The 27,079-nt window shown below is 33.8% G+C and overlaps 1 protein-coding gene and 3 long non-coding RNA genes across 19 annotated transcripts in view; 1 reads left to right on the top strand and 3 right to left on the bottom strand.

Annotated features, from left to right (window-relative positions):
• LOC100644881 (protein lap4) overlaps positions 1 to 27,079 on the top strand; it is a 53,299-nt gene that overhangs the window by 15,928 nt on the left and 10,292 nt on the right. For 9 of the 15 annotated variants that reach the window (XR_007223799.1, XR_007223797.1, XR_007223798.1 and 6 more), the window contains exons 3-26: positions 17,961 to 18,039; positions 18,163 to 18,252; positions 18,357 to 18,477; positions 18,585 to 18,877; positions 18,953 to 19,086; positions 19,191 to 19,302; positions 19,381 to 19,547; positions 19,632 to 19,792; positions 20,009 to 20,119; positions 20,190 to 20,411; positions 20,491 to 20,736; positions 20,823 to 20,907; positions 21,416 to 21,580; positions 21,674 to 21,849; positions 21,906 to 22,040; positions 22,131 to 22,286; positions 22,374 to 22,454; positions 22,536 to 23,336; positions 24,197 to 24,304; positions 24,373 to 24,552; positions 24,985 to 25,014; positions 25,381 to 25,539; positions 25,612 to 25,992; positions 26,083 to 26,238. Coding sequence is in view for 11 of the 15 variants with exons in the window: in XM_048405130.1 (XP_048261087.1) it covers positions 17,961 to 18,039; positions 18,163 to 18,252; positions 18,357 to 18,477; positions 18,585 to 18,877; positions 18,953 to 19,086; positions 19,191 to 19,302; positions 19,381 to 19,547; positions 19,632 to 19,792; positions 20,009 to 20,119; positions 20,190 to 20,411; positions 20,491 to 20,736; positions 20,823 to 20,907; positions 21,416 to 21,580; positions 21,674 to 21,849; positions 21,906 to 22,040; positions 22,131 to 22,286; positions 22,374 to 22,454; positions 22,536 to 23,336; positions 24,197 to 24,304; positions 24,373 to 24,552; positions 24,985 to 25,014; positions 25,381 to 25,539; positions 25,612 to 25,992; positions 26,083 to 26,238 (4,349 nt within the window). In the remaining 4 variants the exon portion in view is untranslated. The other 6 variants (XM_048405133.1, XM_048405134.1, XM_048405129.1 and 3 more) reach the window with 6 other exon arrangements.
• Positions 3,278 to 4,844, bottom strand: LOC105665682. 2 transcript variants are annotated; one of them, XR_001098674.3, is made up of 3 exons: positions 4,587 to 4,844; positions 3,960 to 4,240; positions 3,278 to 3,871 (listed from the first exon to the last, which is right to left on the bottom strand). It is a non-coding gene; the product is annotated as an uncharacterized LOC105665682 (long non-coding RNA). The 2 variants fall into 2 exon arrangements; XR_001098672.3 differs by having other exon boundaries at positions 4,637 to 4,842.
• Positions 11,474 to 17,016, bottom strand: LOC125384948. The gene is made up of 5 exons (XR_007223808.1): positions 16,007 to 17,016; positions 15,725 to 15,917; positions 12,796 to 13,907; positions 12,535 to 12,705; positions 11,474 to 12,122 (listed from the first exon to the last, which is right to left on the bottom strand). It is a non-coding gene; the product is annotated as an uncharacterized LOC125384948 (long non-coding RNA).
• LOC105665681 lies at positions 19,003 to 21,179 on the bottom strand. Its single transcript, XR_007223804.1, has 3 exons — positions 20,942 to 21,179; positions 20,831 to 20,868; positions 19,003 to 20,751 (listed from the first exon to the last, which is right to left on the bottom strand). It is a non-coding gene; the product is annotated as an uncharacterized LOC105665681 (long non-coding RNA).

Genomic DNA, 27,079 nt, shown 5'->3' with positions numbered 1-27,079 from the left:
CGTCGAATCAAATAAGCTTCGTTGTAGCGTTGCATTTGATCGCGACTATGGATCTACCGCGGCAGGAAAATGGAATTCTTAGTAACTGACCTTTTCTTTCTTCTCGTTACGGACGAACCATCCCTTAATATATTCTTGGATCTCCCTCCGTGAGATTCTTTGGAACGATTTCATTACGAAGTATATTAAGGTGAAATAAGAATTTTTCTGATATAAATGAACATTTTTTAGAATTTGTGTTATTACAATTTTTAATTTCTAACAGGACCATTCGTTCAATTCTATAATCAATTAAATTATAATTTCATTTTCTACCACGAGTTCAACAAATATATTTCTTTTCAGTTCTCTCAGAAGAAATTATTTCTAGAATAAACACGAAGTACCATTTTACGAAAAGTGGTAATGCAGCTTTTGCAAAAATTATGCGAAGATAGAACATTACGAATTATTTTATATCTATTAGATAGAATCTTATGGAAAACGTCATATATCGTACGTAATCCTCAGCCGGTACATACTCACGTAGAAGCTTTTCACGTATATATTACATTTTTTACGCCTTAAGAAGAAATCAACGCTACACGAACGCGTCTTGCGTAACGAAGATTTCTTTCGGAAGGAAACAAATTTTTCACTAAAAGTTCCCTTTCCCATTCGTGTAATGTTGCTTGGGATCAGTAAGGGACGAAAGGCTTCTCGTAATGTGCCGAATGGAATTTTTATTCCCTTTCAATTGGTATTAATAGCGGGGGTGTGATTTTTATTGAAATTTATCGCCACCTTGCGAAAGGTCAGTGCACACTAAAAGTTTTTCTTCTCGCCTCCATCTGTTGAAAGGGCCTTAAAATCACGCGCCTATCTATCCTTGCCATAATCTTTTTATCACCCAGCTTCCACGAAGTCTATTTCGATTCAAGCGGCAATAAAAATCAAGGATGAAACGATCGTGAAATTCATTCACGTAACTTGAACGATGAATCATTAATAGTTTCCACTTGGCGACTCTGTAAATGCACAATCTCCACATACCGTTGAAATTTGCAATAAGCTGGGTCGTTTGAAATTCCAAGTACATGTAAAGAGTCTTCGAGGGATGCTAGACGGTACTATAGGACGTGGATAATCGGCATGCGATTTTGCGTACGAACGGGACGACGTCGTCTTAAGGCTGTGACAACGTTACGAGATCTTGTAGTAAATAATTTTACGGACGGTACACGTGAAACACGACGTTAATCCACACGTATTTACACACACACACACACACATTCGTCTGGCGGTGACGCGGAGTTCGATGTGTAAGCAAGTGTCACGGTCTCTACGTTGAGTAATCCTACATTCCCTCGCATAGACACGCTATGACAAATTAATAAAAAATGTTGTTCGAATATTCGAATCATCGAATAACTTGCCACTTTGCATGGTAAAAGCTACAGTTAAGTTTTTTGAAGTCTGTCATGAATGAAAATTCAGCGCAGTCTTTTTTTAAATTAGCAAGGTTTAGTAATTAAGCTTTTGTTTCGTATATCTAGTTTAGTAAAAAATAGCATCTGGTTTTAATATTAATTTCCGATTTAAATAATTGCGAGAATGTGAATACTTTTGTGGCTCACTATATACGCGTCAAGGAAAATTCAATTCTCTTGATCTATGGTCGCGCAGTTAAAAAATCGCATTACTGTAACGTACGAAGATTTATGCGTTTAATGAAGTCTGTAATCATTCTATTATTAGCAAAAATGTACGTAACTGAATCTTCTTTCCAATTGGAAAATATAATACATTGCCTCGAATTCATCTTGAGGTACATGATGTAACAAATTTCAATACCAATTTCGATGTAGAACAATTATATCGATCAATTTAATTCAACATAAGTTTAAGAGAATATCTATTTAGGTTATCGTATCACGTGTAGAAAATAATAAAACTTTGATCATTTCTAATTTTCTCACAAACCTAACACTTATGAAAGAAACACTACGAACTAATAGCGTAAACACTTTGTATACATGTACATACCCTGTTATTACATTTGTGTAGAGTATTTTCTCTTGAGAAAATTAGTTTTTCTTCCTGTAATTTACGTGATAATAAGTTATTATTAATATATAGTTATATGTAGTTATCGTAGTATGTATTTGTTCAGATTCTTTATCAAGAAACGAAAAATGTATTTAGGACTGGAACATGGTCTACTACTTTAAATAATCAATGTTGATATATGGGATGAAAAGCAATTCGTAGAAATGGTTAATAAAAGTTTCGAAACAATTTCGAAAGGTCAACCCCTGTAGTTTGTTATCAGGAAACACATTGGATGGGAATAATAATGACATCCTCGTCCCACTCGCTAAACTCTATCCCCGTCATTTAATCGTGTCGGGAATTTTGCAATAATTACTTCACTCTGCTAATTAATACCGCGTAGTTTGTGGCTTTAATTACGTACGAACATGTTTGAAAGTTCCACGTCTATTTAGGATTTTTTGTTCAATATGCATCGTTTTCGTTGCTGTATTTTCTATGGGATATGGTCGAAAGACCATATTATAAAAACAAATAAGAGAAAATTTTGTATGCAAAAGTAGTTCAAGAGTGGAGAAAAAAATTCTTTTATCTGAAGTTTGGTTTTCGAGAAACTTGAGTTTGAAAATTCATTGTGTACACATCTGTGCACTTCTCTAACATAACGTATTTAACTATGAAAGTGCATACATATGTGCGTATATACACAGCGAATTTTCAAAATTAATTTTCTCAAAACTTAAGCTTTAAATGAAAAAAATTATCCACGCTTTTAGTTTATCTCAATATTTTCCCATAGAGAACTAACTACTGTTAGCATGTAAAATAGTTTTAGCCGTACCCTCTACATATACCATCTTCCATTCGACCCTCCGAAGTCTCGATAATTACCATTTTCTGTTTTCTGGCTCTTTTCGTGCCGTTATCGATCAATGGAGATCTGCTTCTCTTTTCATCGTTTTTCCTTCGTGCTAAGCGACGGCAATTTTTCAAGTAAAATTCAAGGTAAAGGGATCAAAGATAATGAAAGCGGAGGAAGAGGTAGGAGAGGCGGCAATACGCTGCAAGATTAATGTTCGGCTCGCGAACCGCCGATCGAATTATTTCCTTTTTGTGTACAAGAGTGTGTCGCGTTTCGTAAGGACGGATTTATAGAATATACTGGGTGTATATTACATAATTGTGCTATAATTTATATTCTATAATTAGTCTATAATTATATTCTATAATTAAGACTTCGTTCACAGTGTTTTTGCAATGTTAATTTATTTAATCTAATGATTATATCTGTACACATACCTATAATTTTCCTTATTCTACTTGGGCTAATTTCCTACTCTCTGTTCTCTGAGAGACAATTTTATTCAACAACTATAATTAATTAATTATACATTCAAAGCAGCATGTGATCTCGAGCTTTCTGATATTCGTACATATAATTTATAATAACATCTACTAGTTTGAAGCTTATTCGAAACTTACTTCGTGAAGAAGCTTACTATATGAAACTCATTTACCCAAATAGCTCGTCATAAGCTTATTACGTCTACTCAGTGAACAAACTTTCCAGAGAATACATAGTTACTCTTCGTATTTGCTACTTACTTTCTCGTTTAAAGTCACTTGCATCGATTCGATGACACCCTGTACAACAGTGTGCAGTATAAACCCCGTTTTATCCCGACATTTCCCTCGTCGCTGTTGTACATCGAATTCAATTTGTGTAATAAATTGCATTCCTATGATAATCAATATCATAAATTTTCGTCTGTCCGGACGTGTTCTTCCCGTATACGTGGCCTCGCATTATTTCATATTCCATCAGTTTTGTACGATGCACCTATATCGAAATCATTTTGTCTCGTGATACCATTTCAAGAGATAATCACTTTCCAATGCCGATAGAAACGATGTTCGATGGAGCTTACCAGTTCGAAGAAGATGCTATTTTATAAAACTTAGTTATAGATTTTTCAGATAAAATTGCAGTTAATTTCGTGTGTCCGGTAGCCCAATTTATGGTTAACCAATGCATGTAACATGAGAAAGTAGAAATAGAACGAAAGATACTTTTTATTCGCTCGACCACAAAGTAGTTTCGATCTAATTGGCTTGGTTTATTGGTCTGTTAGCTTCACTAGCGAAGTTTGGTTAACAAGATCGACTTCACTTCGGTTTTTATTATATTTGCGAAACTTCAGCCTCGTTTCTGTGTTAAAGAGAAGCAAAGATTGGTTTCAAACAGGAAGTTTTATTTTCTTTTTACTTAGTTTGATGAGCATCGTTAATAACTTTTCAAGTTGCTTGAGAAATAATTAAATGTTTTACGTTTATAGAGTCTGCTAAAAAACTATTTGAAGAATAAAAAAGAAATAATTTAAAATCCGCTTTTAATAAATATTTTAGATCAAAATAATAGCGTACTGGTTGAAAATAAAACGAAATAACCAGTGAAAAATATGTATTAAAATCTGAGCACGAAAAATATTACAGCTTTAAAATTCCAATATATATTTTGACGATATAATTAGAAAATGATTGATTTTATTACAGACCTGTTTTATTAAATTTTATGTTTAAAATTTGCAAGTGTCCTGTGACTTACGGATGGGAGTATGTATTCCTATTTTTTGTCTACTGCGAACGTTTAATCTGTCAGAAATTATTACAGACATTACGAACGATATAATTATTACATAAATCAGTTACGTGAAGATTGCGTTGAACTGTTTGAAGAAACTACGCACATACTATAATGGCGTGGCACTTTATCAACGGTGTGACAAGAACAGTAAAAAGATTACGCACACGTGGAAAGGAAAAAACGAGGAAAGCGCTAGTCAGTTAAATGAGTCACACGAAGAATGTTTGAACGTTTATATTTCACATGTGGTATCATCGACTTCGATCCGCGTACAGATTCCAGTTCTAGTAATTTCTCTTACCGGGTATATTTCGATCGATGAAAGTATGCAGAAAATTTTTTATTATATAACCCTGTTACGGCTCTCAAATTTTGTATATACATATGTAATGTCTCCTAGTCTCGATCTTTTCATCTTGTTTTAGTTTTCAACCAAAAAAAGGACATTTAATATTTTAAGAAACAGTTAGTATCAATCGATAACAAGTTTTCCATATTTTTCTCAAATTTAACAAATTCTCTAACTCTTTTATAAAATTTTTTAATTTCCCAATTTTCCTGTAGAAAAGTACGATCGAGCCGAAAATAACCCAAAGGCTGTGGCAAAGTATTCTTAGAGGATCTTTTCTATTTGAATTTATTTTTTATTTGAATCAAGTACGAACAATTGTATATTTTACTTTAAAATTTTATTGGTGATTAAAGATTTCTATAATGTAAAGGCTCTTATAAGAATTTCTTAGGTCGAATTCCACTTTGCGTACCAAACATTTTAAACTCAATTAGAATCGAGTCGTGATTTCGATCACTTATTAACTCTCTCCTAATCGAAGTTAAAACCCGAATACTCAAAACTTCCAGTTACATAACGTCATGTAATCCTATTAGGATTGAGTCAAAATGCCCCAAGTATTTGCTGATCATTTCCTAATTCGGGTAATTAATAATTTCAGACAGGATAAAAAAGTGAATAGAATCGCTTAAATTTTTGTATGATAATAGAATTAAGTATTTAAAAAGGAATAAAAAGGGAACATTTTAATAAAATGATATCTCAGAATGTGTGTTATAAATGTACTTGCACATAAAAATTCGAGATATACTACGTTATCAAAGATTATATACCTGCCAGTCTTTCCACTCCTCGTAAATGCAACGATAAACGAAGTATAACTTTTTACGCATGAGGGAAAAGTTATAGCGCAAAAGATTCTTCTAAACAGTTATTGTGAAGTTTGCTCACGGAAAAAAACGTATTTATGCATATGTATACATTTCATATATGCGCTTGCGTGATTAAAGAGCAATCTTCGCCCTCTACGTAAAAAGAATTCTCTTACGTAAAAACATTATAGCTTCCCATTAAATTCATCTATATTACATGATTATTCCCACAGGTATAGTGAAGGGACCTTCAAGTTCCAGATTGTATATACATTAGCGCTAAAAATTATTCGAATATTATAAAATTATTATTGAAAAGACTAATGATGATCTTAGTACTTACTGTTATTAGAGATTCAAATGGAATTGAAGAAAGAAATATGCAACAGTTTAGAATTCTCAGGTGTAGAAGATTATGTAGTTATTTTTCTTTCAATTTTAAGTTATTTCCTTAGAATTTATTTAAATAAACAATTTGAATATACGTAAACACTATTACACATTAATGAATTAAAGAACTTCTAAACCTGAAAGATTAAAATTTTAAAAGTTTGAAAGTTTAAAAATTTGAAAATTCGACAATCTAAAATTTGGAAAATTCACAAATTTGAAACTTCTGAAATTTGAAATTTGAAAATTAAAAAATCGGAAAATTTGGAAATTTAAGAGCTCAGAAATTTGAAAATTTAAAATTTTAAAGATCGCATGCATGTATTTATGCATGTATTTATTTATTTATTTAAATTTGAAATTTGAAATTTTAAACGCATAGAATGTTGGAAACATTTAATGGGTCAGTAATACATAATCATAGAGCAAAGCATACAGATACTACATTTACTATGCTACTATTATTCTCTACCTTCTTCGTCTTCATGTGGTTTTAAGACACAGTTGCATTTCAGGAGAAATAGTATCAAACGGCTTGTACAGTGTGGAAAATGAGTTTGCATAGGGTTGTTTCGTGATGGTCAACGTATCAACTTGAAGACATTTGCTGTGCATACCAAGTTGCTAGTGGAAACTCAATAAGACGCTACAATCAGGTTACGCGAAACGCGTACACACGCTGGCTTCCCGGACGTTTTCAGTTATACAAAACGTGCCGGGACTCTTGGCGACGACACACCGCTTCATTCTGTCTTCAACCTCGCGCGGTGTATAAAAGCGTTGCAAGTCTTTTTTTTCGAGCACGTTTTCTAAACTTGCAACCTTGCTTCTTCCACTGTGTTCACCGATCATCGCAAGTGTCTCTTGCGAAACGTCGAGAACGACAACAGTTTTCAGACTGGATCGATACTGGCCGAAACTTTTCATTACTCGTGTCGCTCTGTTCTAACTGATATCCTAAAGTTTATTATCTCATCCAATGTTTTATAGTTTTGAATATAAATATTTCTGATATCAATTAATTGTAGATTTAATTATTAGTATGTTATTAAATTTATTATATATTAAATAGAATTATATTAAATATTATATATTAAGTAGAAAATCATTCTAGTATGAAATTTTCTCTACGCACACCTATGCTATACTGTACGTATAATGTACGATATTCTCCCATTGAATGTTAACGAATTAGCAAAAGATTACACGCATGTATTTCTTGAAAAAACCAATCCATCGATCGAGTTACAAATGAAAACGAAGAGAACGCTCAGCGATTCCACGAGCTTTCGAAAATCCTTGTGCAGTTACGTGAAAGCTTTTCCAATAGAAGAGTGTATATTCCCTCTTTTCTCCCCTGGCAAAATTCAGACGTGATCTAGTCGCGGTTCGCGTGTTTTGTTTCGAGCGTGATACGAGTATAGAAGGGAAGGAAAGAATGGTCAACGATATTTGCACGCGCGTGCATATGCGCGGACAAGATTTCTGTGCATTGAATAAAACGATTCGCAATATCTGGGCTAGTGATTGATATTTCTGCGTCGCTTTTGAGAGGCAGAATGAAAGACAAAGAGAGGAGGAGAGACGACAAAAGTGCCCCACTTTTCGAGGCACCCTAGAGTGTTCGTACCTTCGATCGAACCGCTTTGTTCAGCTCTAAGGATCCATCGAAACGGCCATGTATGTATGTACGGACGTGGAAAGGTGAAAATAAACGAGAAAATAGTGGATGATCGCACCTTACACGTCCGTGGACACCTAACGAGACCGTGAAATTGAGATTGTACAATGTGTACAGGTAGTTGAAATTGACGTTCCTCGTGGTCCACGGGGTGTGCGATATTAGACGGACTTAATTAAGAGATAAATATAAATAATGCCAGGATATGTATGATATCCCGAATAAATATAATTTTAGTCATTCGAGCTGTAGGTACACGAGACGAGAAAGGGTAGTTAACGTAATTGGTATTATTTATAGCGTCTTCATGCACATAAACGGCAATCCTGTGATGAGTAGTAGATACATACAATAATATGGTATACATGTATGCTATAGTACCTACATACAACATTTATTTATTTATTTATTTTTTTTTTGCTTCTTAATGAAAAACCATCAGCTTACGTACTTAAACGAAGAGATTACATAATTCGATAAACTAATTAACTTTATCATGTTACGAGACGACCGGAACGATTAGGGGAACAAGCGAACTTTCCGCATCGGTTCTAGAACATTTGCGAAACTTGTTATAAATTGTGCGGGCAACTTTCTCGCTCACACTTGGCGCACACTTCGTGGTTGACCTCATTAATGGCTAACAAGTTGCCCGCGAGGACGAGTTTGAGGAACAATCGAGTGGAAACTGACAACTGGAGACGCGTCCCGCGTCGAGGCTGTTCCCAGTATACCGCTCTAAATTTAGGTGTTCGTGAAACCGTGCAGTTTAATTAAAACGTCCATGTATACGAGCAATTTTCGCGACGTGTTTCACGAAGGAAAATTGCTTAAATGAACGAAGAAAAAATAAAAATTCGCAGTACGTAAAAAGGGCCTGGTTGCATTGAAAGCGTTATGTTGAGTTTTAAGAGGTTGTGTGTATGTTTGAAAATTAATCATCGACCAGGAACAACCCTCGTAGTTGCTGGAATAGTAGCATACATATGCAACGAGATTCAATCCATTATCCATGTTGAATATGTAAATAAAACGTGCGTCGTTCGCTTGGTTTACAGTATGTAACATTGTGAGTTTGGTCACTTTCGTTGTTATTTTTTTAGTCAACAAAAAGAATTTCTTTACAATTTTGTCGGTATGAATCATTTGCTAAAGAACGTAAATATACGTTTTTTGTAATATAGAATTATTTGCATTATTTCTATTTATGCGTATTATTCTACAATTAAGTGTACACAATACTTTATTATTCCCGCGTATATTCTTTTTCTAACAAAAGGTGCCTTCAATTCTAAAGATACTGAACTGGAAGAATCAAATTTTATCTTCAATATCTATTTAAATTTTCCTCAATGAATTTCATGTACATATTTCACGTTTCAAGAAATAACGTAGATTTTTATAGAATTACAATTTTAAAGTGTCTTAATCTATTATATTCTCCTGATTATCTGAAGCTCGTGAACGGGGAAATAATCTCATAATATGCTCATACAACTACGAGCAATCTTGGAAAGCTTATTACGATAACATCAGCTTGCATAATTCGGGTATTTATCTCCTACAACTATTGGGTCAGAATTGAATCGTTTGAAGCATGAATTGTGGCCAGTTCTCCCCTGTGAGTTTCTAGTAACAAACAATTTTATTTAAATTCGGAGTTTTGCCAAACCTTACGTTGTGCGCATCGAATAAAATGAAATCGTTGTTCACAAACTACGCCATTCGCCTTCGGATTTATCTTAAAATAGAACGTCGGAATGAAGATTTTGCATATCCTACGATCATAAGTGATTTAACAAAATTTAACAAAATCTGGACAGGAAGGTCAAGGAAGTTTGATAAGTTCAGGAACGTAAAATCGTTCGAATGAAAATTACACATTTATTTTGTGAAAGCGGTGTCATTGATTAATGATTGCATCACTGTATTTACGTTGATATTATCGCGCATTTATTCGATGTTAAAGCGAGACGAGTCTCGTGTAAGCCTCACACGAAGTTTTCACTTGCTTCAATTAATGCGATACGCTCGGGTGAGACGGTTCATTGACCGTCACGAAAAAAACAAGGGAAAGTAACAATTAAATTACGCGAGATTAGATGCGTTCCGGTTAATGTTACGCCGCTTGTAATTCGAATTCAGAATTTTCGATTCAGAAAATCGACGATGCGATTCGGTTACGCGCATGTAACGATAAATCAACGTAAGCATGGTAACATTTTGTGGGAGAAACCAGCGTACTCTCTTTCTCTCGAATACCTAATTTTTATTTTAATTTGTGTTTTTAAAAAGCTGCTATTACCTCTGTTATTTTTCGCACGAAACACTCGCAATTAGGAAAGATAAAATGTTAATTGGATCCTTTTATCTAATTCACAAAATCTTAAATTCTTTTTTTATAATACTACTCTCTCTTTAATATAGTAACATATAATAAACATAGTACATACACATTGACATTCTATGTGTATGATTGAACCGAAGCTGAATCTCGGTGTGTGAGATATCGTTGCCAGGGAAATGGAAACCTTTATGTACGAAAAAGGAAAAAGAAAGAAAGGAAAGAAACTGACAAATATAAATTATTAAATATACATATAGTCAAAATAATAAAATTCAGTGAAATATACGTAGAAAAGCAATACGTATAATCAGCTTTTAACAAACATCTATGTAACAATATATAACTTCCACGAAGTTTATTCTAACATGTTGCCATAGAATACACCACAGCATCAGGTTTCGGAAAAGAACTGCTACTGTGCAAAGGATTTTATGCCAAAACCAACGTTAAAACAAAACTAAACGAACATCTTTTCTTTGATTAACAACTTTCATTGCACGCGTTTCATTTTAATGAAAATCGTTCTCCAGCCCCGGGGAAATTCCGTTTATACTTCGCCTCAATGCAGCATTCGCATTTATTATTTATCTTCGTTTTCCGGCTCGTGCAAAATTCAGTGAGCGAGCATCGTTACGAACCACGACGTTAGAAAAGCAACATTTTTCTTCTTTTTCGTTCTTAATCGGCGAATTCTCTTTTCTATGGCTCTCATAAAGGAAACCTGTATGTAAAAAAAAAAGCGTAACACACACAAGTCGTGTCACGATCTTGTGAAAACTCGTTGCGTGATCATAGAAGAGATAAACCGCGACCGCAACAGGTTCGGGTTCAGGAAACTTGCCCCTTGATTAAGCCACCCACGCATGTGCGTGTGAACAGGCGCATTTCCATGCGTACAGGTTGTCGAATGGTCCAATTTCTACTGGCATCCTCCTAACGATCAATTTTCCTGCCCTTTCGTCTGTTTTCTCTTATCTTGTAAATCTATTAATCCTCTCATTACACATACTTATTTGCATGTTAATTTAAAATCTGTTTGCTTAAGATCTAGTTGCGTGTAAGACCATGCGAGTAAGGCTAATATATGTACACTACAAACATACATATTCATAATTATGAAGTAACTGCTTTTGCAATAAATATAGATTATGATAACAGGTATTTAATAAAAAATGACTACGCATTACATACGTTCTGTGAAGGGAACGTAGAATTATTTTTATTTCCATTTTCTAACGTTAATGTATTTCATTTACAATCTTTTTTTAAACCTATTTACATTATTACATTATTTAATTTCTTGATATCGTAATTGTGAAAAAACTTCCAAGAATTTGTTTGATATTTATTCTACTACATATTTTTTCTTCTGCTTAGATTTCATAACTTTAAATTTGTTATTCGTACAAATACGTAGCATCACGGTAGCAAATGTATTTAATGATAAACAATGAAGTTCGTGTAAAATACCGTCGACGATTTATCTGTAACGAGCGGCGGCGATTGTTCTTAATTATTGATGATCAAAGTTGCGTGCAGAGTCGCTTTGATTCCGTTGCAAAATTACATCGTGCGTTTTTCTACGTCGTTGGCTCTGATTTAAATGCATTTTTACTTATTTTCTTAGAAACAACCGCCGCTGCGAAATTCGAATTAGTTACGGACTCTTCCTGTAATGCATTGTTCGCTTTGTAACGAGAAAGTTGAGTGTTACGTTGCATCGCTTTTATTGTTCGCGAATTGTTTCTCTGAACTCGATTTTAATCGCGTAATTTCTTTGATTTCCACTGCGCTTTTCCTTGCCGGAAAATTAAATATCAAGCCGCAGAAGCCAGTCCTTAAATTAGGCACTGTTAATAAAGAATCTAAAATATGAAAAATACACAAAAATTTCTTTAAAAAATATTTCAAATAATGTTAGAGAACGCTATTTAAAAATTATACAAGACGCTTTAAAATATTATCAAAAATCTCCCAAAAAAGTTATCGGAAGAATATTAAGAAGTCCCCTGAACGATTATTCAAGACAATAAAAATGACAAATAGCAAAATTTCGTTACAGGATAAGAGAAATATTCGTAAATAAATCACGAGGAAAACGCGGTGTGAAACGTATTTTTCTCGCATTGATCTCCGTAGGTAGAACGCGTTACACGTATACTAGAGTACGGTTTCCAGATTCAGATACAGGATCTGGAATAGTCAAGACTGGTTGACAGTGAAAACTCGTTGCGTGCAAGAAATATAAGTTTATAGCAACAGGTTCAGAAAACTCACCCCATTAATGAAAGGCGTTGCACTCGCGTGTAGGTGCAACGCACGGAGAAGATACGACTGATTGGAATGCAGCCAGTCAGCGAATTCTTTTCCTCTTTTTTTTTTCTCCATCTTGTCGTGTATGATTTTTCTTCCAACGGGACGATGATTATTTTTACGCTGGAACGAAATCTAAACGGTCAGAATAGAAATACATACAGACAGGGGAAAATTGATGTACCCTGCGACGAATGATCGATAATTGCGATAGCTCGATATTACCTTCGACTTTGCAGGCTTCCAAACACTTCCTTATCCTCTTCTGATGGAAATGGTTCGTTTGTCATTTGATCTCTAGATTTACAGATGTTACCGCGAAATAAAATCGTATTATGAAATGCACGTAGTAGAGTTACGATCAATCGGCCGTGACTGGAATGTAGTCACGATAAAACTGTATTTCCTTCCTATCTTTTTGGGAAGTACCGTTTTCTACGAGCTAACAGTAAATGTACCTCTACGTTTCTTATGGACGACCTCATTTAGATTCTCGGGCTTATTAAACGATAACATCCTCCATCACTTCTCTGCTAAGAAGATGTCTTTCACCTTCGAAAAAGAAAAAAGAAATGTGGGACGAATCATTTCTGGCGTAGGAGAAATTGTAGCTCGCGAACTTTCCAACGAGTTCATCGCGCGTTCACGTGTTGCACGTTATTACATAAGAACGTAGATCGCGCACACAGGCTCAACGCAAAGCGACATGTCACCCTCGTTACCCTTGCCTCATCCTTTTATTCCTCTCTTTCTTCCCGCTTTCTCTTTTTTCCCATTCGAGACGATTTATAATGGTTTCCAATCACTTGCGATTATTATTCGATAAACGTGTAGCATGGAAACTTATCTGAGATGGGAAAAAAGGATTAAAAAAAGAAACGAGGTAAACATTGCGAGAGATTTAATATTAATAAATGTTGAATCTCGATGAACCCGCGAAGGATCACTGATTGAACGAGTCGATGAGATCTTTTTCCTCGTTACGATCGCTCCATCAATTCCTTCACGTGTGCCGTGGATATTACGTAAGGGGGAAAAAAGGCTACGTGCACTGTGTAATCTCTTACCCTTACCGCGGTATTACCCCTGTTCCCTGTTGCGTATCCGCGCCAGAAAACCACAGAAGTGAATATCTCTTGCGATTTATACGGCATAAAATTACACGTCACGAAAGCTTCGGCTTTAAAGGCTGTTTACCCGATTGCATTTTTTTTCCTTCCCGGCGAGACCGAACGAGTAGTCTCTTGATGAGCGTAAACAGCATTGTGTCGGATATAGTCCTGACTATACACGGGGTTAGCTTCTGATAATGAAGCGATGCAAGCCGGAAGATAGATCTAAAAATAGATGAAAGAATTATAGAATGAAATTTGTTTATGCGATGGATGGAAAGAAATTTGTGTTTCATAGACTATAATTAACTTTCAGTATAGATTTATTTTTGCATCTTTCTCTTTTTTTTATTCTTTCTACCCTTTTTTTTATTATTATTATATCTTTCAAGTTAGAAATTACTATATACGTATAATAAAGAGAAAATATATAGTATTATAGATTCAGTAAGAAGACAGATTTGTGTCCTCATGTTCACCACAATAAATTCTATTTATTCAAACTTAGTGCGTGTTCACATGTAACGACTAGTCTTCCCCACCCTGGTACATTTTACACGGCCTCCGCGGCCTCCTCTTCTTCCAAGGTAAATTGCAAAGGCCGAGGGTGGATGTTTCGCGCTATTTATAATGTTTACAGTGACCGACACGTTCAGAGGAGAGAGAAGCTATTTTGTGTTATTTACTGGTTGCTTAATTACAAGTTACCGCAGTCGCCCATAGGCGTGGTAATCGAGCGCGATTCCGCAAGTACTGAAAAATCGAACGGTCCGGTGGAAAAAGAAAAGGATGTAACTACGGTCGTGGCAGCGAATTATCGCCATAGGGCGCGGTAGGAAACGATTTTGTAATAAACGTGAGTAATTTTTCCGCAAACATTTTCATTCTTTCGACAAGAGGAAGCGCCATTGTCGGTATCGGTATCGGTTAATCGCGTTGTACTATTTTACTTGGTCGTTTAAAAAGAGCGCTGCGGCAATTATCGAGCACGCATTACGTATCAGTAGTTCTGGGATCCCATTAAATCCGCGCCGCGTTTTATTCGATGAAAAAACCGTGACAGCAAAAAGCTGAATCATCGCTGAGGTAGCAACGAGGAACTTTTTGTTGCCCGTTGCTGCATGTTTTAAATAGTATTAAACAAATATCAAGCTGCAGAAAGATTTCATCCACGTTAGAACAACGTAATTAAAGGAATATTTGGGTTTTGTTTCGATTTCAATGCATTTGCTTCTAGCCAACAAGTATAAGAAACATTTGTTTCAGTCGCAATTTGTTGCTACCTGTTTCTAATTTTTCTCTGACCCTATCGTTTCAACCGGAAATAGGTAGCAAGCAGCGACTTTTGTTACTGGCAACAAAAATACGAAGAAACATGCAGCATTTTCTCGAAACACTAACAGCAGTTTTCTGACTGTTGCCTCAGTGGGTACACAGTTTATGCTCAAAATGAATGCACGTTGCGAACTTTCGTTTTGACGAATGAAACATCTGAAGAACGACGATAGCTGTTCGATTTTTCTGACGTATTTGTCAGAATGTTGGTTATGTATGTTGGTAACGAATGTTGGTAACATATTTTCTCATCGACAGCATCTTTTATAATCTGACCTCGATATACGTACTTTGAATCAATCATCGTATATTACGTGCATGTAAACGCTCTTAAAAAATTGCCATCGTTGGACGGGCGATATTGCGCATGATTGTCGTCGTCATCGTTCGCCGCGGAAATGTTCGAAATCGTTCGCGGAGCGGTATACGACGCATTAAAAATATTCACGCACGGGCGTACACACGTGCGTTAATAGTGATACATATATAGAACGGTAATCGTATCGCTCGATCAGAGATATTTTAACCACAAAACCCATGAGATGGCGTATCGTTTCCTTGGCCGTACGGTGTGTAGCCAGACAGAAAGTTATCGATCGATAACGGGTCGCCACATATTCGATATCGTTCAAACTCTAGCCAACCATATTACGAGGCTGTCTCTTTTGTGCATCCATTCCTCGCTATAAAAGTCCTCAGACATATACCTTTGTTCACCGATCATTAACATCCTTTTGGGAACAAAGAGATCCGATGAACGAAGGGGTCTGTCTCTTCCGTCTGGCGGAATCACGGTTAGTTTGTAATTGTTCCACGTCGTTGTCGTTACGTTCAACCCGCGCGCACACCGTGCGTGCATTCGTGACAGGCAGTGTGTGTACGTGTATGTAATGATGCAGCCTGAAATATTTTGAATCGGTTAGAATATATGTCTATGCAGAAAAATTCGCATCTCTTTGAATATAACTCGATGGTTAAAAAGTTAAAACCTTGGAAAATCTCGATCAATTTTGAATCTTGATAGGTCTTGAATCTTTAACCACAGACATAGAGCTTTAGTAAGTCCTTTTGCAAATAGAGATAGGTGAGTGCTGTGGTTCCACATTAGACAGATTTTATGAAATTAATATTCAATAAAATTCAATTTTTTGTTTCCTACGGTATGTACATTTGTGGAAAACAATTCTCATTAGCTATAAAAAGATTAAAAGTTTGATAAGTCTTGGAAGTATTGGAAGTCTTGATAGGATTCAAGGTTCTAAAAGTTCAGTGGGTACTCAATATAGTACATATCTTATAGTACATAAGATATATACTTAAATACATATGTACGTAGTATTAAGATTATGTATAGCATATAAGATGTTTAATATCTACTAAACTTCCTTAAACTTTGAAATCTACTATGACTCCAACATTTATCAATTTTTTGAAGACCAATATTCAACGTTTGTCAAAAACTTTGAGTTTCATATATCGAACCATGTTCAAAGTAACTTGAATCTTCACGGTATGGAAAAAATGAAAATGCAGATGATCATTTCTACACGCAAACACGCGCGTTATTACGCCTTTGACGTTATTAACTCAAAGGTTTTCCTTTCTTATATTTAACACTTGATTTTAGAGCTCACAAAGTCGAGGAAATATAACATAGAAATAGTAGTTAAACTAGGAATAAAAAAAACAGTTTAGGAATTACATACTTATCGATAATATGTCTAAAACAGCTATGATAACATTCTGTAGTTGCGAACCACTGTGTTAAAAGTAACTAGCGGTTTTCCAAGGTTCGATTTGCTCGTAAAGCCTATCGGCTCGTTTGCTATGCGATACACGGTTCTCCATTCCTCTCCTCCTTTTCCTCCGTGTTTCATCTCTTGACTCGAGAATGCATAATCGCGGTATGATTCATAATACGTTTAAAAACGCACGTGTTTTCGTTATAATTTGATATTATTATGACGTGTGTTAACAGTTATAATGAAATAATGAATAATTAATTGCACAATAAATTTTTCAAGAAACTTATGTTTTTTTTATGAAAACCTTACTATATTTCGCTATAAAATATGCATATTCTGGTTAATCGAATCGTATGTATATGAGAAGCTTGAGATTTATTCTTTATATTTTATTTCGTATATACATTATATTATTAAGACACAGATAATACACGTTAAAATTTTAAAATATTATTTTGTATTCAAGCCAAACTCCGTACGTTATAACGAGGAGTTTCTACGTTTAAAATCGTTCGGTTTGCCATTCACTTTAATTCGTGAAATTCTTCGACCTTGCAGGGAAAACAACAGGAGGAATGCGTGTACGGTATTATTTCATCCACGATGCAGCATCCTGCATTCTTATGCAATAGCAGTGTTTAGTACAACGAGTCGCGTTTATTTTTTAATGAACGAATTTGTTATTGACTGATAATCGGTTTTCTGCTAATTAATTAGCCGGTATCATTAAACGATGCAATTATGTAATATGTTGCAGCATATGTTGAGATTTCTTTTAAACTTTTTTTTCATTGAATAATTCCAATGAAGGGTTGAATATTAAAGAAACATGAAATTATCAACAAAGCTTTACATTTGTACGTATATGCTTTGCAATACAACATATATAACGAGTCGAAAAAATAAAGCTCGAGTGAATCGAAACTGTTTTCTTCGTAAAGAAAATTCTTCGAATTACATGTGGCCATGGAAATTTTTTTAAATAGGAGAAAAGTTATGAATTCAATAAATATCTACTTTCCTTGATGTTTTCTTTTTATGTAATTTATATTTAGGCCATCTTGGTATTTTCTATTCATGCAACAAAGAAAAAAAAGGAATTCTTATAATAATGTGTTCTAGATATACAGATTTTTAATAATTTTTTTCAAATCGGATGTAAAACATAAGTATTACTTAGTGTTCTTTCTTATTCTAGATATACCAGACATTCCTGAGAACATCAAGAATTTACGGGCACTTCAGGTGGCGGATTTCAGCAGTAATCCAATTCCAAGGTTAATACATTTGTCTAACATTTATCTCTTTTCGTGTGAAACACAACTATTTATATTCCATTTTAAAAGTTGTTGAAAACATTTATTTTCAAAATTCAAAAAGGATCAAATTTGTCATTGCAGACTTCCAGCAGGGTTCGTGCAATTAAGAAACTTAACTGTTTTGGGACTCAATGATATGTCCCTTACGAATCTACCGCCTGATTTCGGAAGGTAATAGCAACAAGAACTCGCTTTAATTGCATTCAAACTTAGAATGATTTAATTGAATTACATCATGCCTAGTACTAACAAGTTTGTGCACCGATTGTTCTCAGCTTGGAGGCGTTGCAGTCATTGGAGTTGAGGGAAAATTTGCTCAAATCCTTGCCGGAATCGCTTTCCCAACTTTATAAATTGGAGCGGCTGGATCTTGGTGACAATGACATTGAAGTTTTAGTAAGATAGATATTGAATTAATCATTGTAAAGAAAATTATGGACAAAATAGAATATTTGTTGTCTATTAACATAATATCTATTATAAATTTGGGACTTTTATTTTAGCCAGCACATATAGGAAAATTACCAGCATTACAAGAATTATGGCTAGATCATAATCAATTGCAACATTTACCACCGGAAATCGGAGAATTGAAAACGTTAGCATGCCTGGATGTATCTGAAAACCGTCTGGAAGATCTTCCGGAAGAAATAGGAGGGTTAGAATCTTTAACAGATTTGCATTTATCGCAAAATGTTATTGAAAAATTGCCAGATGGTCTTGGAGAATTACAGAAACTTACTATACTCAAAGTCGATCAAAATAGGCTTTCTACTCTAAATTCAAATATAGGCAGGTGAGATTAATTTTTTCTCCTATAAGGATCTTGATACCGTAGAACTTGATAACAAAAACTGATGTTTACTCGTAGGTGTGAGAACTTACAAGAATTAATTCTTACGGAAAATTTTCTCCTCGAACTGCCTGTAACTATAGGAAAACTTCATAATCTAAACAATTTAAATGTAGATAGAAACAGTTTGCAGTCGCTTCCTACGGAAATCGGTAAGAAAAATGTCGTTTAGAATTTCAATTTACGTTAATATTTATTTATATTACTTTATGGCATTAAAAATAATTTTTTATCGAATGTTATTGTTTTTCTATAGGAAATTTAAAACAATTGGGTGTACTATCTTTAAGAGATAACAAACTGCAGTATCTTCCTATCGAAGTTGGACAATGTACAGCTCTTCATGTGTTGGATGTCTCAGGCAATAGGTATATAATATAATCTTAAATATCGAAATTTCTTCATATTTTGTTAACGATATTTAGTAATGATATTCGTTTTTTCAGATTACAGTACTTGCCATATTCCTTGATCAATTTGAACTTAAAGGCAGTATGGTTAAGTAAGAATCAAGCACAACCAATGCTTACTTTTCAGACAGACGTTGATGAGGAAACAGGGCAAGAAGTATTAATTTGTTTTCTTTTGCCACAATTGGAAATCCATCCAGATGGTTAGTAGATCTATTTCATGAAAGTATATTTTGGTACATTTAGTTATACTTTATGGATTATATGTTACATGATTTGTGATTTAGATTCAGGAAGAATTGGTATGCTTGGTGGTATGAGAAATGTTGTTCAAGATGGCGAAATACGTGAACTTGGTAGTAGCGATGATGAAGGCTGGCAAGAAAAAGAAGCGTCGCGAACGCATTCCGTGAAATTTACGGATGAACCTCCGGAAACTGATAAGGAGGTGAGCACATTACATATGAGGAAATCTTCTAGACTTTTTAGGTTTGCTATATCTAAGTTCAGAGTATTTTCGAGATATTTAATGTGTTGGAAACGTTATTATTCTTACGACTCATTGTATTAAAATTATAACAAAAAATGAAACAAAAGCCTATTTTTTTCTAACCATTCACCTTTTTTTTTAATTACGTAAATACAACGTTTGCGCTTATTTCAGACACCATTCGTACGACAAAATACCCCTCATCCAAAAGAATTAAAAGCAAAAGCTCATAAATTATTTAGTAAAGGAAAAAATGACAGCCGATCAGCATCTACAGATGAGCAGGTAATTATTAATTTCATTTTTCAAGATATCATACAATCTTTTTGTAAGAGTTGTTAATAATATCTTTCAGGATGTTTCTCAAACATTTGGTTTGGATAAAACTGAGACTGATATTTCAACAAAGTCCAATGATTTGACTACCGAGACTATAGAGCAAGAATCGTTACAACCTGAATCTATAGAAAATGCACAAAAAGAAACCATACCTGGTATAGTGGCTGATAATGCAGATTTTCAGTCCAGCAATGAACCAGAAATAGTTTCTAATCAATATATTACAGAATCTAATGCTGTAAGTATTTATGTTAATGCTAGTTTATTTATTTACTTATTTGTTACTGATTTGTAAATTATAAAAATTATTTTTTTAGGATGTGAGGACTGAAGGTTCAATATCTGAATCAAAGGATATAAATGACAAAGATGAGGAAGAATCTGAAAATGAAGAAACACAAAGACATGTCGAATTTTCTATCGTAGACGGTACTGATTATGATGGTAGTGGTGATTCAAATAGACCAAATAGACTCCATCGTAGAGATACTCCACATCACTTGAAAAATAAACGAATCCACACAGCAATAGATAAAGAAAAGGTAGCTTCCATTATTGCACAGGTAATTATTATCTACCTAAAAAAAAACATGTTTAAAGCTACTTAAATAATTACGATGAATTTTATACAGTTTTTAATATGTGGTAGGCACTTACGAAGAAAAATGACGAAATCTCCACATCCACGTCAGCACCTGCAGAACCCACAGAAAATTTTGACGCTCAAAGTCAAGGTAAAACAATTACGATTAGTATATCACCTTTTACCTGTTGCATTTCTTTATATCACCTTTAAATTTATCAAATTTAAATTAAATTATAATTCATATACCACGTATAAGATAAAATACTTCAAAAGGTAACATATATCTTTTCCGCGTAAACTGAATTAAATAACGAATCTTCCTAAACTTCCTAGCATCATTGCTTCGTAATCACTGGCATTAAATAGTCCATGATAAGATATTCCTTTCTACTTCTGCTATCTTATCACTTATCCGTTATCAAACTCTAGTTATTTATCAAACTCGATGTAGCAAGCGTACACGCGTAGAAAAAATTGCGAAGTGAAAATATTCAATTAAAAATTTCATCAACATTCTATATTGTGAATAAAAAATATAGTTAAAAATGCCAAAAAAATATAGATGTTTTGTAAGAAAAAAAAGAAAGGGTAAAAGTTAGTAAAACGTGATCTAATTACATAATTAAGTAGTAACGCCAATCAAATTTATTGTGTAGGTGCGATTTCTGATGCTGAGCCGACGATAGAAGTACGAGAGGAACAATACGAAATTCATATCGAAAGAACAACAGGTGGTCTTGGTTTATCAATAGCTGGTGGAATTGGTTCAACCCCTTTTAAGGGTGACGATGAAGGCATTTTTATTTCCAGAGTCACGGAAGGTAAAAATTGAGATAAAAAACCTATTTGTTTTCAGTTGTAGAATATGTCAATTATGAAGTTTCATGATCTGATCATTATATTTTCCTTTATAGGTGGACCTGCAGACTTAGCAGGTTTAAAAGTGGAAGATAAAGTATTGTCTGTAAATGGTGTTTCAGTAGTAAACGTAGGTCATTATGATGCTGTAGAAGTTTTGAAAGCTTGTGGACGTGTCCTTGTGTTAGTGGTTCAAAGAGAAGTTACGAGGATAGTGCCACCATATGAACAGGTACTATTTTATGAAACGCAAATCATTTATGCTGTTATTAACATTATATTTAACAGGTATCGTCGAGAAAAGACTCAGCGTGCTCTAGTTTAAGTACCAGTAGAGCTCCAAGTGCGACGTCTCATGTTTCATCTACAGGTTTACCGCATAATTTAGAAAATGGTGATGCTTTACCTCATGATGCTATTAAGGTATATATTTTTTAGATTTAATAGATGCAACATATACAATTTGAACTAAAGTGCAAAATTTAAAGATCAACAAATTTCTATTTTAATAAGTCTAAGAAAATTCCTGAACCTATATCATCAACAAAGGCGGGCAATGAACCAATGGTATCTGTTCTTGTTCACACGACATTAATACGGGACCAAAATGGACTTGGATTTAGTATTGCCGGTGGGGAGGGTTCTCCACCATTCAAAGACAATAGCGATGTAAGAGTTTTAATTTATGAAAATATTTTATGTTTATTTCTTTCGTTAATTATGCTTAGCAACTTTTTTCAAATATATAATGTTTAGGCGATATATATTTCAAGAATAACCGATGGTGGTGTGGCACAAAAAGATGGTAAATTATTAGTTGGAGACAAAGTAATATCTGTAAGTGTAATATTATTACACAAAATATTATTTAATACAATTATAATTGTTTATCTTTCACATAATGGAATTATTTTATAGATTAATGGAGTTGAAATGAGAGGAGCCAAACATGAGCAAGCAGTTGCTTTATTAACAGGTTTGGAAAGATTCGTTCGATTAGTGGTCGAACGTGAAATTCCACTTTCGCAAGCAAATGTAGCCACAGTTGTAACACCTTCAGAAAAATCACCACGAGTGATCGGTGCACCTAGACCATATACAGGATTATATAACGCCAATAGTTATATAGCAAATAGACCGGGTTACACCGGATATCGACGTTCTATCGATGCTGATAGGACTCTATCGCCAAGTCCTACTTCGAAAACGCCTCCGCCTATGAAAATTGAAACTACTGAGCTACCGAAAATGAATGGTGTTACAGAATCAGGAAATATTAAGAACGTTTCTTCGATATCACCAAGTCCGACAAATAGCCAACCACATCCACAACCTGCCCCCAGGCATAGCATTTCGCAACCTACAATTACACCCACAACAACTACAAGCTCAACGCCCACATCTTCTACAGAACCTAGGTCAACCTCACCCCAGGAAGACATACAGGTACCGAAGCCTATCACCAACGAAGAATTTCAGGCCATGATACCTGCTCATTTCCTTCGTCCCCCTACTTCCTCACCATCACCAGATTCCCATCAAGGCCCTATCGTGACAGTGACAATAAAGCAGCCTGATAATCTACCTGGAGACGTCAATTTTCCTCCGGCTCCTACCACACTTGGTAAAGTTACTGAGACCATCACAAAGAGCACTCTCACCGAGACCGTCGTAACTAGGGTGACTGAAAATCAATTGGTACCACCAGTAATTATTGAGGTATGTGCTTGGTAGCTAGATGCATGGATTATGTTGCACATACATTTCGAGAAAAGTTATAAAATTGCTGAAAATATATTGTTTATCTTTTCAATTAACAAAAACCATGACGAAAAGGAAGTTTAGAAGATTTATTTTATAATTTTTAAATATTACAATTATAATTATTTTTTCTTCGGTACCGGAATAGTTTGCACTTTTTAAATATTTTAGGTAAAAATTAAGTATTTAGTATTTGTAATGTATTAACTTATTTCCATGCTAGGATGATAATCGCAGTCCTACTAAATGTAAACATATTCCAATGCAATCAATTAATTAACTTCGGAATAATTACAATTTGAAAAATGGTGGTCAAGTGGTTTTCTTCCTCTCATGCATGTTTAATTAAGAAATAAATTATAACATCATTCGTTATTTAAAAAAGGGCAATTTAAACATTGTTATGGACGTTATTTATGCATATGTACGTTTTATTTCTATGACAAGTTATATTTCATTGCATGTCTATGTATTTGAAATTGATCGTTATTGGTTTGATTCAGTAAATATAATTTCTCTGTGTGTGCATTATCAAACCATACATTAAAGTATTTGGTAGGAATTGGTTGTATGAAATGTTATATTATTTTATACCTCGGGTGCTTATTCTCTGGCATGGAAATAGGTAAGTAGTATAAGCTAAATATATATTCTTTCATCAAATACCACATTATATGCATCCTCCACTATTATGAAATTCCATCTTTCATTCTTTAATATCCAGGGCATTATATTTTTAAAATAATTAACACGTGTAATTTAAACGAAATAAAGATTCTATATATTCGATGTTTTAATGATTAAATATTAATTTTTAGGACGTAATTCTTGTAAAAGAAGGATCCCTAGGATTCAGTATTATTGGCGGTACAGATCATTCGTGTACTCCATTTGGTGCAAAAGAGCCTGGAATTTTTATATCTCACGTAAGTTTTCTGATATCTTTGTTAATATCCAGAATTTGTATAATATACATTTGTTGTGTTAATATTAGGTTGTGCCTGGTGGTATAGCTGCAAAATCTGGTAAATTGAGAATGGGTGATAGGATACTAAAGGTAAATGGTACTGATGTAACAAAAGCCACTCATCAAGAGGCTGTGATGGAACTTTTGCGACCAGGCGATCAAATAGTGCTTACTGTCCAACATGATCCACTACCAGAAAATTATCAGGTAAGCTATTTATAATTTAATTACTATCTGCTTGTTAGTTATTGCACATATATAGAGGGTTTGCTTCTTAATTACAAAATAGCTGTTTCAATAAAACACGCTTATGAAAACGTAACTATAAATCACAAATTCACAATTAATGTTATCACGCTTAATTCTCAGAACTTACAATATTTTAATATTGAAGTTTGAGATCAACATTAGTCAAAATTCGTAAACGCGCATACATTTAGAATACTTAAATATATACATAAAATAGTATCGCCAGTTAAATAAATAATAGAATAGAATCAGTTCATTCATTGATACTTAATGCATTATGTTCACCAGTGAAATGTTTATCATTTGCAAACAATGGCACTCAAGTGCTTCACTTATAACTGTTTTGTTATGGCATTTCCTAATGCTATTATTTATAATTTGTCCTACAAGCTGGTCGAAATAGAGTACATCCCTGTGACAGTAAGTACTCAATTAATTTGACCTGTTATTTTTTTATTTTTTGATACCACGCTTCGCCCTCTGTTAAGGCTGCAAGTAAGCTCAGCACTGAATCACGAGCAATAGCTTTTCTGCCTAGGCTGAGATTATATAGAATTTAAAACTTTTTTTACTTGCTTTATATGCTTTATGGTAAATTAAAAGAATTATGTACAATATTATATACAATTATATACAATTATATACAACAATCATATATCATGTAATCATAATTTTTATATAAGTATATTACATTCAAAATAAAACTAGGAAATATTTTGTAAAAAGTAAGCAAAGCAATATGTAAAAGATGGTAAAAGTATATTTAAAAATAATGTGATATTTTAGGAATTAGTTATTACAAAAGAACCAGGCGAAAAATTGGGCATGCACATTAAAGGAGGACTTCGAGGACAAAAAGGAAATCCTCTTGATCATACAGATGAAGGGGTGTTTATATCCAAAATCAATTCAGGTGGTGCAGCTAAAAGAGATGGAAGACTGAAGGTAAAATTTAATTCTCATTATAACAATAAGAGTTTTATGTAATAATTTTTTATACTATATTTTTGATATTAGGTTGGAATGAGACTACTAGAAGTCAATGGGACGTCGCTGTTAGGTGCGACTCATCAAGAAGCAGTAAATATATTACGGTGTTCAGGAAACACAATTACGTTAGTAGTTTGTAAAGGATATGATAAAAGTGAAATTGAACCAGTATTGCCATTATCCGATGGTAGAGATTCTAAAGAATCTAGGACATCCAAGGAATTGAAGGATCCTGCAACAGAGGGTACTAAATCATTATCGCAAAGTATATCTAGTTTGGATCGCGATGATGAAGAAGCAGCAACTCTCAGACAAGAGCAGGAAATGAAAGCTGAGCTTGTAGCATGGGAGCAAGAAGAAAGAGAACGTGCTTTGCTTGAACATAGAGAAAAATCTACCCCTGAAAAAGTAAGACCCAGTATTAAAGAAATTAAACAATATAAGCAATTCTTATTAATCAATGTTAACTTTAAAGTTAAATACTTTCAAATTGAACAGGTATTAGATGTAGTAAGAGCAGCTGAATCATTAGTAAGCAAATCAAGTAGTCCGGTTGACATGGTTGTACCACCAAAGTCACCAGGTGGTACAAAAGATCTCAAAACAACCACTATTGTGATGAGCAAACACACTTTAGCACCTCAAAATACAAATGTAAGTATCTTTTATGATATTAAAATAATAAAAATTTTAAATTGAAATATTACTATATCTGCATGTTTCTATAAATATAAATTAACTTGCAAGCAGTAGTTTGCTTTTATTGGTATATAACAATAATAATAGCTATAGTATTTGAATATTTAAGAATTCCTTTGTGGAATTATATTGTTTAATTTTTTTTATGCAACCTTACAATCATTTTAAATATTCAATGTATATTTATAAATAATGGTGGTTTTTGTATAAATGGATGCTTAACTTTATATAGCTATTACCTCTTCATTTATTTATATTCTTCTTTTACAAATAATTAAAAAATTGCTACTTTTGATTTTATGTTTCGTTTACACAAGATGCATGACTTTAATAACTCATATTTTTATTGAGCACTATTTATTTATTTGCTCATATTATATGTACGTATACGTACATATGTTCACGGGTGCATATATTATATATATAATTTATTAACAAAAATATTCTACATTTTATTAATGGCACTGGAACAAAAGGAGAGACGTTTGAAAATTTCAATTTACAAATTAATATATATAGAGAGAAGTTGAAAAAATAAATAACTTTTGATCAAGAAATATTATTATGGTACAATGTGGTGTTAAAGAAAAAACGTTGCTCTTCCCCTTGTGTACATTCTTATATGGTAGCATAAGCATGGACATTCGTTTTTACATAAACATACTTTATTTCTTCTTATTAAATACTATAGACCTATATGTTTATTTCTGCACACCTTGTGAAAAAAATAAGAAGCCATAATCTAATAACAAATTACTAATTTTTATTTATCTATAAAGAGGAAACAATATTAACT

Source organism: Bombus terrestris, chromosome 4 (genome assembly GCF_910591885.1).
Source record: "Bombus terrestris chromosome 4, iyBomTerr1.2, whole genome shotgun sequence".
Classification (NCBI taxonomy): domain Eukaryota; kingdom Metazoa; phylum Arthropoda; class Insecta; order Hymenoptera; family Apidae; genus Bombus; species Bombus terrestris.
The sequence above is the reverse complement of the archived record's forward strand: the minus strand, read 5'-3'. Positions and strand labels throughout refer to the sequence as shown.